The sequence below is a fragment of the Pteropus vampyrus genome, unplaced genomic scaffold, assembly GCF_000151845.1.
Source record: "Pteropus vampyrus isolate Shadow unplaced genomic scaffold, Pvam_2.0 Scaffold22, whole genome shotgun sequence".
Lineage (NCBI taxonomy): Eukaryota > Metazoa > Chordata > Mammalia > Chiroptera > Pteropodidae > Pteropus > Pteropus vampyrus.
This window is the reverse complement of record NW_011888803.1, coordinates 11,723,887-11,739,927: the sequence shown is the minus strand read 5'-3', so window position 1 is coordinate 11,739,927 and position 16,041 is coordinate 11,723,887. Positions and strand designations below refer to the sequence as shown.

General features: G+C 32.9%; 1 protein-coding gene and 1 non-coding gene across 4 annotated transcripts in view; one reads left to right on the top strand and one right to left on the bottom strand.

Moving 5' to 3' along the window:
- Positions 1-1,661: 1,661 nt before the first annotated feature.
- Positions 1,662-16,041, bottom strand: part of ZNF326 (zinc finger protein 326) — a 35,230-nt gene continuing 20,850 nt past the window's right edge. For all 3 annotated transcript variants that reach the window (XM_011355621.2, XM_011355622.2, XM_023528087.1), the window contains 5 exons: positions 12,414-12,561; positions 11,263-11,362; positions 9,220-9,350; positions 7,793-7,888; positions 1,662-2,538 (listed from right to left, as the gene is read on the bottom strand). In XM_011355621.2, the coding sequence (XP_011353923.1) occupies positions 2,188-2,538; positions 7,793-7,888; positions 9,220-9,350; positions 11,263-11,362; positions 12,414-12,561 (826 nt within the window). In that variant the 3' untranslated portion in view covers positions 1,662-2,187. The remainder of the gene's footprint in view (positions 2,539-7,792; positions 7,889-9,219; positions 9,351-11,262; positions 11,363-12,413; positions 12,562-16,041) is intronic.
- LOC111736803 lies at positions 15,410-15,528 on the top strand. The gene has a single exon (XR_002779266.1). It is a non-coding gene; the product is annotated as a 5S ribosomal RNA (ribosomal RNA).

The window sequence follows — 16,041 nt, the reverse complement described above, 5'->3', positions numbered from 1 at the left end:
GCTATTTCAATAGTCCAGGAAAGAGATGATGTTGACTTGAACTGGATTGGAAGCAGCAAAGATGGAAGAATGGGCAGATAAATTTTGCGAGTAGAAAACACAGACTTTCTGATAGATCAGAGGTAGAAGGAGATAAAAAGGGAAGAACACAGGACAGTTTCCTAGACACCTGTATAGGTTTGTAAACAACTAAACAACTATATAGGTTGTAAATAAATTTCTTTGGTTATTAGAACTAATGTTTTACTTTTTAATAAAGAAAAATAATAACAGAAGTTGAAAAGTTATTAAAGAGATTACATAAATCCTTATCACAAAAGTATAAAATATACACGAATGATCACAAAAATTAATCTGCCTGCAAATGATTTATAAATTATCTAACAGAAGATACATAAATTTTAATTACTAAATTAAGCACAATAACAAAATGCACTTTATTAATAACTTGCAAATAAGCTAGTCTGAATAAAGGTTTTTACATGTTTCCTACAAAAATTACTACTTAGATGTTCTTTCCTGTCATTCTAAAACATCTACTTACAAGTTGTTATACAGGATTCTTTTTATACAGGATTTTTTCCAAGTTTCTTAAAAACAAAAACTAAAACAAAAAAAACTCTACTTATTACCAAAAGAATCTACTAATTATAACCCAAAGGAATCTATTCTCTCCTTTTACCTTAGCCCTACCATGAATATTTTTTTTAGAAAGGAGAAAATAGGATTAATCAAGTCCTAATATCCTTGAAATTTGAACTCCTGAGCAAAAAGGCTTTCTTTCTGACCTCTGTTAGTAAAAACTGGATCCTATCTAGTCTCCAGGCTTCAACTAAACTTATTTGGCTTCAAATCCCTTCAAGTGGATATAAATGTCTATTAGATTTTCTCAACTGAAAGATAAGCAAATCTAGCTCACAACAATAAACTCACATTCTCCTGGGGGGGGGGGGCGGAATCTATCTTTAAAAGCTTTGTTAAATGCAGAGAAATTACCTGTGAAAGTCTACAAATGCCCATACAATCATCTACTTAAAACCTTAAAATTATTTAGTATGCCCATATACTGATCCATTTGATGCCTCGAAATTTTGAGAAGCTAATTTCACTAAGAGTTCCCCTCCCAAGAAGCCAGAATAAAGATTCAAAGAGTACTGCTTTTCAGTAACATAGATGGTCATTTGAAAATAGATCATCTATCAATCTCATTTTCTTTTTCTGAATAAGTACGTGATCTATAAAATGTAAAAAAAGGAGAGAAATAGTCAAGAGAGAAGTAATTTTTTTTTAAAAGTGATAGTTTGTTTCTTGGTTCCTCAGCCAAACTGACATGACAAAAGAACACAACTATGAAAAATTATTTGTATTCAAATGTATTTTCAAAATGATTTCAATATTTGACACAGGCACAGAGAAAAGAAATAAATTAAAACAAGTATAAATAGGTCAGTTATAGACTGACATCTATTTGAAATATGTTAAAAAATATTTAGTAATACTTTTTAAAAATATGATGACTGAGGTAAAATTTTTCTTTAATTCAAGTTTTCTCAATCGTCTTGAAATACCTGTGAGCCGAACTAGTGCATTAAGGCAAATTCTGATTTTAAATACTCATTTAATTGATGAATTGTTTCATTTAAAATTGCTAATCCAGGGAGTTTTTGTAAAAAACATTTTATTGCTACAAAGGGAAACATGGTCACAAAAAGCCTTTAAGCGTATCTTAACGCAAAGTACTATTCAATGTCCAATGCAGTAAAAAAATACACATAGCACAAAATACTTGCCCAATTTATCTCTTCCAGGGTAAGTATTCAAAACATTAATGCACACTTGAATATATACTCCCAAGAGCAGCATTTAAGTTCAAATGATTAGAATAGATATACTAACAATACACATCTGTTATCCTAACACCAATAAAGTAATAAAAACTAAGCTTAAAAATCATACAAACAATTTATCGAATATAAGTTTGGTAGCTATAAAAACTAAACTAAAATAGTCTTACCTTCATTTTATTAAACAAATGCCAAACATTTAGAAATTATATAAAACAAATTTTAATGTGTGGAATGCATGCAACATGGGTGTTAACACTCATATTTTAAACTATTTAAATTCTTACCCTTTTCCACATTAGGACAGAAATTTAAAGCTTCTTTTAAATATGATACCTTATACTTAATTTTCTTCAGCTTGGTCAACAGGGAAGCTGACAGGCTCTGCCTTTGCTTCTTCCTCTCCTTCCCCCACTGCCTCTCCTTCCCCCACTGCCTCTCCTCCCCCCACTGCCCTTTCTTCCCCCACTCCCTGTAGGTCCCCTGCTTCCTCGACATCTCCCACTCCCTCCTCTACTCCTCCACCTTCTCCTGCTTCCTCTACTTCTTCTACTTCTTCTCCTTCCCCCACTTCCTCTTCTTCTTCCTCTTCCTCTTCTTCTTCAATAGGTTCATCAATCTTTTCTTCCTCCTCCTCGTCTCCTTCTATTTGCTGATCTTGAGAATGATCTTGAATTTCAAAAGGATTCTCACCCTAAAAACATAAGGAAAAATAGCTTTTAAAATCAGGATTCCTTTTTCTACCAGTGAATGTTTTACTTTCTATATCATAAACATAAGTATTATTTGAAGCATTTTAACTTATGATGAATGCACTAAATATCTTTATGTATATACATTACTGAAGTTGTTACTTTACACTCCATAAACTAGAAGGCTTAACTGAATTTCTAAAATTATCAACAGTGTCAAGTAATACAAACAAATAAACAGTAAAGAAGAACTGAAAAAGGTCTCTAGAGTTGATAATTATTAAAGCTGAGTGAGAGAACTTGAAGGATTTATATATTATCCCTTTTACTTTCGTAAGTTTAAAATTATAAATTATAAAGAATAAAACATTAAAAACTTTTCATCTGAAAATTAGGTCACTGGTAATCTTAGAACAGTTTCAAAAGGATAATATAAGGGAAAGTGAGACAGCAATGATTGCCCAAGAATTATCACAATTTCCTGTGAAGCTCTCAAAAAACACAGACACAAGTCCCACACTCTGAAATTTTAATTCAGTCAAGTAGTGGAGCTCCTGCTAAATACACAAATTCCTAAATTAATTTCAGACCTCTTGAATCAAAATTTCCAGAGAAGAATTATGGTAACCTGCATACTTAAAAAGCATTTTAGTAGATATTTATCAGAGAAGTTTGGAAAACCCTAATTTAAAAGGTCTTAAAAAGGCCCTAGGCAAATTTTTGATTTTTAGCCTCACAGGTGATTCTAATTACATATTTCCAGTTGAGAACTACTAGGTTAAAGAGTGAATAATATAAAGTGCACAATGCAGGGTAAACTACCTTTTTAAGTGTGGTGATAGGAGATAAAATGATGGAGATGGCCAGGGATTAGAAAAAGTTATTTTTAGTTTAGGAAACTCAAAAGCATGTCTGTGTAGGGAAGGCAGTAAAATAATAGGAAAAAGTCAGAAGCAAGTAAGGAAAGAGTTAACTGATGAAACAAGATGAAAGGCAAAAGGTATTTTCCTTTACAGATGACAATAAAGGTGAGGAAAAGATACATAAATGTAAGGCGGAAAGGAGAGAACTATAGAGTTCACATCTAATGGTACATCTCCCTAAGAGAAAAGCAAATGGGAAGTAAGGGAAATAAAGATGAAATCTGGATATGTGAAGAGCAGAAAAGGTTTAAAAGTCACTATAGGAAGCATAGTACATTGACTGGTAATAAGTAAAATTATTGTGAACTGCAGTGAAAATGTGGCAAACATAGTACTGGCACAAATTCATGTGGTTTCAGCAAGACAGACAGTAATGCTGGGAACTTGTAAGTGGCAGAAGAACAGATAAGTAAGGAATTTTAGAATGGCAGCTCTGCATTGTTGTTAGGCCTGACCATGAATGTTCAGGGAAGGGAGTGAAGGTGGAACGAGATGATACAGTTGGAGAATTGGTAAAAATTGATGAACTGATTATCTTCATGGGACAAAGATTAAAAAGGACATTGTCAGACTGAGAGCGCTTGAAAGTGAAAGAGTTTAAAGCCATGACCAGAGCTCCACCCACAGCAGATTTTCTGGGGAATGACAGCGGGGCACAGAGCAGACAGAAATGCTGAACAAAGGGAAATCATTCAGCAATGTGACACCAGTGCTTCTTGAACTTTAATGCATATAAATCAGTTCCTGGTCCATGGATCACATTCAGAATAACAAGGTTTTATAGTAGTTCTCCTCAGTTCAGGTACTTTCTCCCCATAAGTACATGAGCAAGACACTCTATCAGTGATGTCTCTCATTTCATGAAGTGACTCTAAAGTATAACTTGAAAATCCTATATGGAACTTCTAACTTCTCTCATTGTATTCTTCTCTCATGTATTCTTCTCTCATTAAAAATTACTTTCAGAGAAGTCCTAGCCACAGCAATCAGAGAAGTAAAAGGTATCTAAATTGGGAATGAAGAAGTAAAATTGTCATTATTTGCAGATGACATGTTACTACATAGAGAGAATCCTAAAGATTCCACCAAAAAAACTGTTAGAACTGAGAAATGAATTCAGAAAGGTAGCAGGATACAAAATTAATATTCAGAAATTGGTTGCATTCTTAAAATACCAACAATAAACTATCAGAAAAGAAAAATGAAGAAAACAAGCCCATTTACAATTGCATCAAAAATCAAATCAAATCAAATCAAATACCTCGGAATAAATTTAACCAAGGAGGTAAAAGACAGACCTGTACTCAGTAAATTATAAGTCGATGAAGAAATTGAAGAAGACACAAATGAATGGAAGCATATACTATGCTCATGGATAGAAAGAATATGGTTAAAATGGCCATACTATCGAAAGCAATCTATAGATTCAATGCAATTCCTATAAAAATACCAATGAAATTTTTCACAGAATTAAAACAAATAATCCTAAAATTGATATGGAACCATAAAAGACTCCAAATAGGCGCAGCAATCTTGAGAAAGAAGAAAGTTGGAGGTATAACACTACCTGACATAAAACTATACTACAAGGCTATAGTCATCAAAACAGCATGGTACTGGCATAAAAACAGACACACAGATTAAATGACCACATAGGCTTGGGTTTATTTGGTCTATGAAAAAAGGAGGCAAGAATATTCAATGGGGTAAAGACAGTCTATTCAATAAATGGTATTTGGAAAACTAGACAGATAACATGCAAAAAAATGAAACTGGACCATCTTCTTACACCATATACAAGAATAAACTCAAATGTATTAAAGACTTAAATGCTAAGACCTGAAACCATAAAACTTCTAGAAGAAAACACAGGCAGTAAACTCTCTGACAACGCTCTTAGTAACATTTTTTCTGATATGTCACCTCAGGCAAGAGAACAAAAGAAAAAATAAACAAGTGGGACTACATCAAACTAACAAGTTTTGCACAGCAAAGGAAACGATCAACAAAATGAAAAGACAACCTACTGAATGGGAGAAGACATTCGCCAATGAACATCAGATAAGGAGTTAATGTCCAAAACATATAAAGAACTCATGCAACTTAATACCAAAAAAACTAACAATTCAATTAAAAAATGGGCAGACAATCTAAATAGACATTTCTACAGAAAAGGCATACAGAGGATCAACAACACATGAAAAGATGTTCAATATCACTAATCATCAGAGAAATGCATATCAAAACCACAATGAAATATCACTTCACATCGTAAATCAACAAACAAGTGTTGGCGAGGACGTGGAGAAAAGGGAACCCTTGTGCACTGTTGGTGGGATTGCAAATTGGTACAGCCTCTACGGAAAACAGTATGGAAGTTCTTCAAAAAATTGAAAATAGAACTACCATATGACCTAGCAATTCCACTTATGGGTATTTATTTACCCAAAGATCCAAAACACTAATTCAAAAAGACAGATACACCCCTATGTTCACTGCAGCATTAATTACAATAGCCAAGATATGGAAGCAACCTAAGTGCCCTCAGTAGACAACAGATAAAGAAGAGTTGGTACATACATACAATAGATTATCGCTTGGTCATAAAAAAGAATAACATAGATGGATCTAGAGGGTATTATGCTAAGTGAAATAAGTCAGACAAAGACAAATACCGTATGATTTCACATATGTGTGGAATCTAAGAAACAAAATAAACGAACAAACAAAACGAAAACAAGTGCATAGATACAGAGAACAAACAGGTGATTGCCAGATTGGCTAGGTGAAAATGGTGAAAAGATTAAGAAGTACAAATTGGTAGTTACAACACAGTCATGGGGATGTGAAGTTCAGCATAAAGAGTATAGTCAATAGTATGGTAATAACTATATATAATGCCAGATAGGTACTAGACTAATTGGGGGGATCCCTTTATAAATTATATGTCTTATCACTATGTTATACACTTGAAACTAATATAAAATAATATTAAATGTCAACTCTAATTGAAAAAATTTAAAAACTTCCATACATCGATAGAAACTATTAACTTCTCTGACACAACAAGGATAAAAATCTAAGTTTTCCTAATTTAGCTATGATTTCTCTTATCTTTTTTATGCCAATATCTCCCATAAAATTGGATATCAATTAAGGCTGCACTAGCTTTATAAAAGTGGTGTCGAGAATGTAGTAAACAGTGACAAATATGATTAACAAATCAGAAAATAGGCCCCTAAGAAACAAGCCAAAAGAAAAGATTTATTCAGCTTGGAAGTCATTTGGTTGAGGGATAATTTAGTGCTCATTAAGTATATATCAGGCTTCTTCACAGAATACCTGTTAATCTGAAAAACAGCCAAAATAAACAAAACTTCTCTCATGTATAAAATATACATTTAGTTACCAATGTATATAAGAAACTTTTGTAAATTTTCAGCATAACAGCCCTTTGAAGTATAGAATGATTTTAAATGAGGTATTTTATAAAGATTCAAAAACTAACCTCTAAAATTTATTTCTATTATTTTCTGAATAATAAGTTTTTGTACAATAAGTTCAAAATATGTAAAGAAGAATTTTCTGTAAAGAAGGATCACCTCAGTAATATATGGCAAAAATTGTGAGAAGCAGTGGACCAAGTATACCTAATTGTTCACATCTTAGTTTCCTAACATTAGAGGCAAGCTATTCTCCTGGCCTCCTGATTCCATGAGGAGCTTTTTCTGAAGCAACATATCTGACCTCCTGCTTCTCCTCCAACTTTATCCAAGGAAGAGGAAAGACTTATCCAATTAGAATGCTTGAAGAAGAAATTGGGTATGTACAACTCAATCCCTTCTGGGTCCCGCCTTTGGGGTCTTCCTAGCAATAGAAAGGGTACATTCCAGTCTGTTCTACATCATGCGATAAACTAGGGGGAACCTGTTGCTGTCCAGCTGAACTAGTAACAGAGGCTGGGGGGACATAAGCCTATCTACTGTAGAAGTGAAATCTTAAAAGGTCCATAATAACTGCATATCTAAAACATATCTTTCAAGTCATCCTTTCTAAAAATCAAGAATAAAGCCAACATTTTGATCTGCTGTCAGACTCCTATGTAGCTCTCAAATGATCCAGAGCTACAAAGGGGTTGAGAGAGGAATAGCTTATTGCTCCCTCCCCACAAAAAATCCCAAAAATTAGGAAAAAAATGTTTTACCTAAATGCAGGCCACTAAGTAAAATTCTTCCTAATGTTGTACTATATTTAAATATCACAAAGACTTATTTTGTCACCATTTAATTATTACAATACTATAACTTTAAAAAGTTTATGCTCAACATCTTACCTTAACAAAACGTTCGTATCGCGCCTTCACTATTGGATTATTTAAAATGCTTGTAGCAGTCAAGACACTCTCTCTTTTTATTTGTTCCTTATAAGCCTATGAAAAGATAGAACACATTGAGGTACTTAAAACCATTCCATGAAAAATATTTTCATAATTAAAATGACACTGTAAACTCAAATCCTTAGATTTAAAATGTACTTTCTGACAAATTAATTTAGCAAGCAACAATACCTACTGTGACCACAATGGATTAAAATAATGAATATTCAAAGAGCAGATCAGCTTCAACAAAACACAACCAGTGGCCAGATAATATAAATCCAGTAGGTCTAGCAGTTGCTTTCTCTCCTTTCCACTCTACATCCACCTCCCCCCAGTGCCAACTACTCCAACTATTAATTTTTATGCTATCAGAAAAGAAAGAATAATTTTTCATGCAGTTAGAATAATTAGTCTACTTCTGAGCTGTAGCTATCACAAGACTGTATTATACAAAGGAGAAAATTTAATAATATGGAACGTCTAGTTGCCAAAAAGGTGTCAAGGGAATATCAAAAGAGAAAAGATAAAAATTTTTAAAAGATTATATGCACTCAAAGTAGCTTAAAAAAAGTCTAAAAGTGTCTGAGTTAAATGAGGTTCACTTCAATACAGAACATGGATTTAACACCCAGGTATGTTCTATTTAAAACTTGTCTTTAATATTTGAATTTTTAAATTTGCTTTTCAAACAAACTAATTTTGCACAACATAAACACTTTTTTTACTTGAAAATCAAGTTTGACTAAATAAAAGCAACCCATGTAGAACAAAAATATGCTAATCAAAAAGAAAACAGTAAATTCTTCTAGAATTTTTAAATAAATTCTACTCAAAAATGTAACAATAGACAGTAACTGATAATCATACTTTTTAAATTTATTTTTCCCAACTATCAGAAAAATGTTATCAAATCTTTCCTTTATATAGTTCGTTCTAAAACACATACACATTCTCTCATAAAACTATTTTATATTAACTTAAAAAAAATGTTAATAAAAAGAACAGCTCAACAACAGCTTTTGTTTCCTGAATGCCTACTACATACCAGGCACTATTTTGCCTTTTGTATTCTAATTAACTTAATCCTTAAATAATCACGTAAGATTATCCACCCCCACTTTACAGATGGGGTAACTCAATGAAAGTTAATTTATTTGTTTAACACGTTATGTACTGAACCACAATTCAAACCCAGAAAGTCCTGCTCCAGAGCCCACAATCTTATTAGCCACTATGTTACAATGACTCTCTAGGTATCTTTAATTATTCACACTGAGATTAACAGGACTGTACACAAACAGGTAGGTGTGAAACAATGGCCTTTCAAAGACAACGAGGGATTGATGAATAATTCAATGACTTAAAGACAGATCAAAACTTACCTGTTTCCCTTTAATGTGATCAGGGGATTTTAAATGCTGCTGAACAGAACTATGTAAAGCAGGGATGTACACACTACAGGCACTGCAGTGAACAGTCTCTACTTTCATCATGTGGTCATCTGCAGTAACACCTGCAAAAGTCCATTAATAAGAAAAGAGATGATTCATATATTCTTATTTCCCACAAATCGTTTCACAATTTCATTTCCATATTTATACCCTTCTTCCCAAAAAATGATCAGAATATGCAGGTTTATGTTGTTTTTCTACCATATCTCATAAATCTGTATATGTGGATTAAAAACATATGAATAACATTAAAATTATAAAGTATAATTACATTTCCTAATCATGTTATATAATCATGTGCTGAAGTCTATAAGTCCATCCCCAAAATGTACTATAAAACAAATGTAATCTTGTAGTAAAATAAAAATCTGATTGTGAATGCTGGTGGGTAGGGACAGGGGAAAGATGTCAAAATTGGATTTATAAGGAACAAAATATATGTTGGATCTGGAAAATGGTGATCAATGTTTATTACAGGTGAAGGTACAAACATATGCAAGGGAAAAGTGTGAGAGCAAATGGTTCTTTTTGGGTATTGCAAGTAATTCACTATGGTTAGTGCACAGAGTATAAAGAAGCTCGGAACAGAAAAATGAGAACAGAGATAAATGAGAAAGGCCTAGACCACGGAGAGCTTTTTGTGCCATGACAAGGAATTTGTACTTTATCCTGTAGAGGATGATGAGGGAGACGTTGAATATTCCTGAAGTAATGAAATTATGTAATAATTAGGAAGACTAGAAGGAAACTAGTTAGGGAAATACTATAATTGTCAAAAGAACATATAAAGATTTGAACAAATGCAATATTTAAAGAGGCAGTAAAGAAAAAGATTTGGTAGATATTTAAAAGATGAAACCCAAAGGACACAATGCTATACATACAGTAAAGTAAGTAATAGGATTAACTTCACACTTTTGGCTTTGATGGTGGTGCTACCTTTCAAGATAAATGAAAGAGATATTTGTTGAGTTGTTTTTGTTTTCTTTATGGGGTAGAGGATGCTCAAAAAGAGAATAAATTTTTTGGCTATGTTGATTTTGTGGGACTGTGAAGAGATGTCAATAGGCAACTGGCTGCATGATATTAGAGTTCAGAAGACAGATCTGTGCTACAGATGTATAAGTAATTAACAAAAAAGGTCAATTTAGGCTCTGTAAGTAAATGAATTCATCAGGAAGAACTATAAAGAGTTGATAATAGGACTAATGACAGAATGCTAGGAAATATCAACTTCTAAAAGCCTAGCAGAAAAAGAAAAGCACAAAAAGTAAAAAATGACAAAGAAATACTGAGCACATCATGGCAGTATAGAAAGAAACCATGGGAGGAAATAGATTCATGAGAAATAAAGTTATCAGTGAAAAAGGTTGCAGAAGATTCAAAAGAACCTATTGAAGTTGGTGTTGGTATCCTGCCAGAGCAGTTTCAGTAAACTAATGGTAGCAGACAGTTGTCTACTGTGGGTAAAATAAGAAATGGGAAGTAAAGAACGGAGACCAGTGTGGACTACAGTTAAAAAAAGAGAATGGCAGGTTTTAGGTGAATTAGTGTATGTTTTTCTTTTCCTTTGTTCTTTTGGGGGAGTTCTGTTTGAGCTTTTTGTTTGTTTTTAAGATGAGAGCAAAGGCTTCAGAGAGGTAATCAAAAGAGAAGGAAAGACTGAAAAACAGAAGAGCAAAAGTCCTTAAGGAGATGAGAAGAGATAAGAAAGACAGAGGATAGATAGTAGAAAAGTATAGATGATTTCTCCTCTAAAACGGAGATGAAGGACATAGGGTAGGATAGGTAGTGATAAATTTGTAAGCATGAGAACAGGAAGTCAAAGGAGTTCATTTCTGAAAACCCACTCAGGCTACCACATATAACTATGTACTGTATCATTCTAGTGGGCATCATTTACACTGAAATGATGCCCACTAGGTTATGCTACATAAAACATACTTGTAAACTTCTAAAATAATTTGTACTTACCTTCCATAACATCTTTTTCGATTATTTTGACTACTTCTGTTTGATTATTTGTCTGCTGCTTACGAATAGATGTTTTCTTGAACTTATTCACCATACATTCCTAGAAAACAAAATAGAAAGAATCCAAAAAGTTACCATGAGCATTTAGCATATGCTGAGTACTATGCTCAGCCTATAGAAGCTAATAATTATGTTAAATAAGAACTAATATCTGTTCTCAAGGAGCTTGCAATTTAGTTGAAAAGACTATCATAAAGTACTAGGAAATTACAAAAAGCATTTACTTTTCAAAATCTATTTTAGGCATAAAGAGTACGAGAGACCAAAGAGAGCAGGACTAGTCAAGAGGTCTTCTCTGAGCAGTGAGTACTTAAGTCCTAAATGATAAGAACCAGTCAAGGAAGGAAATTATAGAAAATTGGAATTAAGGGACATAATTCTGCAAGGATATAGAGGAGTGAACGATCACTGTATACTTCTAAACTTCTAACAATTCCAACTCTTCTGCCCACATTAATTGCATGTACAATTAGCAGTCCAGTTCTAGTATCTTCCTTAAGCATCTCTGGCCTCAACTATCCTCCCTTAATCCAAACCTTCTACCCATACGATCATCCTTGGCCCTTCTACTTAACTGTGTCATCTGGGCATGTGTATGTTCTATTTCCAATTATTGTCAGTTCACTGAGGATAGTGTCTGTGTTTTCAGTGCCTATACAGCACGTTTCATAAGTTTTCAAGAAAAATTGTTGAACTGATGACCACATATTCATATTACAAAGGACTACCCAGTTCTCTGGCTCTGTATTCAGATTCTGCTACTTACTGTAAGAGTCACTAAATGCTCTAAGCATGACCTTTCATTAATAAAAATAGTTGTTATGAGGCTCAAATGAAATATCAAAGTACCAAGCACAACACCACATACATAGACGCTCAATGGATGATGGCTGAATCAGCATCAATAAGTTGTTAAAGGAATTCTTTTCCTGACACCTCTACCAAAAATTACTGTAAAAAACTTAAATGTTCTCTCAAATAACAGATTTAAATTATATTACAAAGGAGTAATTCACATCTAATTCTGGGCTAATTTTTAAGAAATTGAAATGACAGATAAAGTGTTTTTCACTTCAAAATCAGCTACTTACATGCAAAAACTCCATAACTACTTTATCAAATTTAGTTTGTTTCTGAATATGATCTAATGTTTCCTGGTGTGAAGAACTTTCCAGATGCAGTTCAATATCTTTTTCTTCAAATGTTCGGAATTTACAAAATGAACATGTGAATGCCATTCTATAAGGGGGGGAAAAAAAAGGTTTCTTTAAAAAACATTACCTAATTTACTTATAAAGAGTTCCTAAAGAAATAAGAATGAAGCAAATTTTACCAGCATAAATGATTTCCTTTTTTCCATTTTATGGGTGATTTAAATTTAGCTTAAGTCAGAAAAAAACAGTATTTCTTTAAGTATCTACTGAAGAACACTGTCATTATACCACTTCACGTTTCTGGCTCACCCAGGAGCTTCTGTGTATGAAAGATGGAATCAATGTATCTACTTAATCTAGTCCTAAACTCTCCACTTAGGCCTAGATCAATTAGAAAGCCAAAGCAAGCCTCGAGAAGTATCAATTTCCAAAGTTCCACTGCTTGTTTTACACTGTTCAGTTCTCAAGCTTCCAAACCACTAAGGTATCAACAATCAGGTGGAATACCAAACAACCATAATTTAGTCCCTTAGAGATCCTGGGTGATCGAAAGTCCTATTACCATTACACTACTTTAGGATGACTAATAGGCCTGGACTGGACAAATGCGTACATTTAGCAGCTCAGGAGACATCCCAGAATAAAACTCCCCTTTTCCTCCCATTTAATTGTTCTTACCATATATTCTTATTTTCTTTTCCTTGAATTATGACAGTTTCCTAACTGGTTTCTCTGTCTCCAGTCTTCATTTTCCAATTAATTCCTCACATTATTTATTAGATTTACTTTCCTGGTTAAGAGTATGGGATCTGGAGCCAACTGCCAGGTTTACATCCTAGCCCCTTTGTGTGACCTCAGACAAGTTACTTAACTTCTCTGGGCCTTAGTTTTCTTATCTTAATGAGATGAGAACCCTCACAGACGTACTGTGAGGATTTAAAAAATTAATAGTTGTAAAGCCCATAGAACAGTTCCTGGCACATGGTAATTATTAAATTAACCACTGTTATTTCATAAAGGAGGCAATAGCACATAACTGATCCAAAGGCTTCACTCCAAAGGCTCCTTAAGACTCAAAGAAAAAAAAAGTAAAAACACTTTCAGCTGCCATTTAGAAAAGCTCTTAATCTCTCCTATTCTTGGCTTTATCCCCTATTACATTATCAGTATCTGGCACATAGGATGTCTTCATTAAATGTTTTAATCAGATTATATCTTTTACCCCACTAGTCATTTTCAATCTACACAGGTTTCCACTTCCTGAGTATCAGTGAAACATCCCTGTTTCTTTGCTTTCTTACCTCAAGCCATGACCTCTACCTGGGCTGCCTAACAATTCCTACTGCAATCTTACCATTCTTAAACAGTTTGAATACATTGATCCATTTCTCTGATTTCCCTGCATGCCTATGTAGAAGTCATCTCCTGTTAAGGCTACTTCCTACTTTTCTTTTGGCACTCTTCATCATGTACTGTTTGTCTAGACCTCTCACAAACCCATCCCTTTCCCCACCCCAGGATTCCTGACTTTTCCATCCTATTATACTGAAAAGCATGCAAGTATCCAAAAAGAATGCATCTCAGGAATAGTTATTTGCCGTCAGTCTCTTACCCCAACTCAAAGTAAAACTGCTCTGATAAATTAATTTTAGACTATTTAAAGGGATACATTTCCTAAAATGACAATTTAATTGAACTGATACTCTTTTGGTTGTCATCAGGTCTACATTTAAAATTATGGAGAAAAGAGTTAAATGATTTCTTCAAATCACAATATATATAATAATAACATGGTTATATCATATTCAAATCTACAACTTTTAATGGGTGAAGTATTCATATGGTAATTAAATAGAAAAATTAATCTTATAATGTTAAATCATCTCCAGATTCCTACACATCTTATACAAAATGTTCATTTCAATTTAAACTGCACCTAAGTTACTAAGTCCATTACCTTCGTCAAAAAAAGGATTGACATCAGAGCAGAGAATACGAGGACCCCAAAACAGCTACCCCTTAAAACCAGAACTCTTTATTAGTTAATTCTTAATAAATTAATTCTTACTTTTATTGTTTCTCAGGTCCCAACAAATTAGAAGTAACAAACCAGAAAGCATAGTTACAGGTTATTAAAGCTGGACACAAAGATTACACAATACCTAGCAGGCTAAAAGCAGACACTCTAAACAAAAAAATCTGAGAATAAGATACAACACAATTTTTTTTTTTACTACATTTTACATAAATAAAACCAATGTATATATTAAAACCAAGTAATAACAAAGAGTATTCTATTTAATATGAAAAACCTATACATTTTAAAAATACCTCCGTAAACAAGTTTGCATACTCTCTTCTCTTAAATGTTATCTTTTGAACTAAGATAAAGTTTTAGACATCTAGAAAATTCACTTATGTGAAACATTTCATTTCATTCCTTTCATGCTACACAAACAAGTTAACTTTTATAGAGAAAATCTATATTTTGAATGGGAAAAACATTAAATTTACTTTTTAAATTTTATATTCTTTATTTCACTAACATAAGTACTACCGGGGCAGATTTCAGAGAAAAAAAAAAAGATGGAAGAAATATTGTCCTTTTTTAAATTTCCTAGTAGCCTCTTCTCTATGCTTAACTTTACATTTTGTATATATATTTTTCTATTTTGCTTGCATTTTCTCCATGTTATTACAGCCTCTATAATCATTTTTAACAATAGCCTAAGAGCCCACGAAGAGGTTGTCAAACCTTCCACATACTTGATTACACTTGATCACTGGTATTTGTTTCATGTTTGGAACTATTATAATGTTTGTTTCCTGTTTGGAACTATTATAATGTTGTAATGGGCATCTTTTTAGATAAAATTGCTCTTTTTTTTTAGCTTATTTTCTTAGGATCAATGAGCATTTAGAAATCCAAGACAGTCTATGGCCAGGCTACCCTGACTGAGCCCGATCCCGTTTGATCTCGGAAGCTAAGCAGGGTCGGGCCTGGTTAGTACTTGGATGGGAGACCACCTAGGAAGACCAGGTGCTATAGGCATAAAATAATAGATATAGATAGATAGATAGACAGACAGACAAACAGATAGATAGATAAGGGATTGTAAGGTGACAAGGTCCTTGCAATCTGTGAGGTCAACCTCGCCTAAAAAGTAAATAAATAAAAATTTAAAAAATAAATAAAAATAAAATAAAAAATCCAAGACATTTTAAAAAACTGCTAAATTGTTTCCTAGTAGTTATAACTAATTATACAGCCACCAGCAAATTTTAAGTGTCCTTTGTATCCTAGTTAGTAAATCAATATTTTTTACTCTGCTAATAAAATGTTATACTATTATTTAAATTTTCAGTTTATTTACCTGACAGTGAGTTTCAACATTTTCCCTAAAATTTGTTCTTTCACCAAATTATGTATTGGGCATCTTGTTTCCTTTTTTAAAAATTCTGGTTGGATGATATTTATCTAACTAAGACATTAATCATTTCTCATCTTTATCATGTTTCCAAGTTTGCTTTCCTTTTAAATTTTAATATATTTAAACAAATCTAA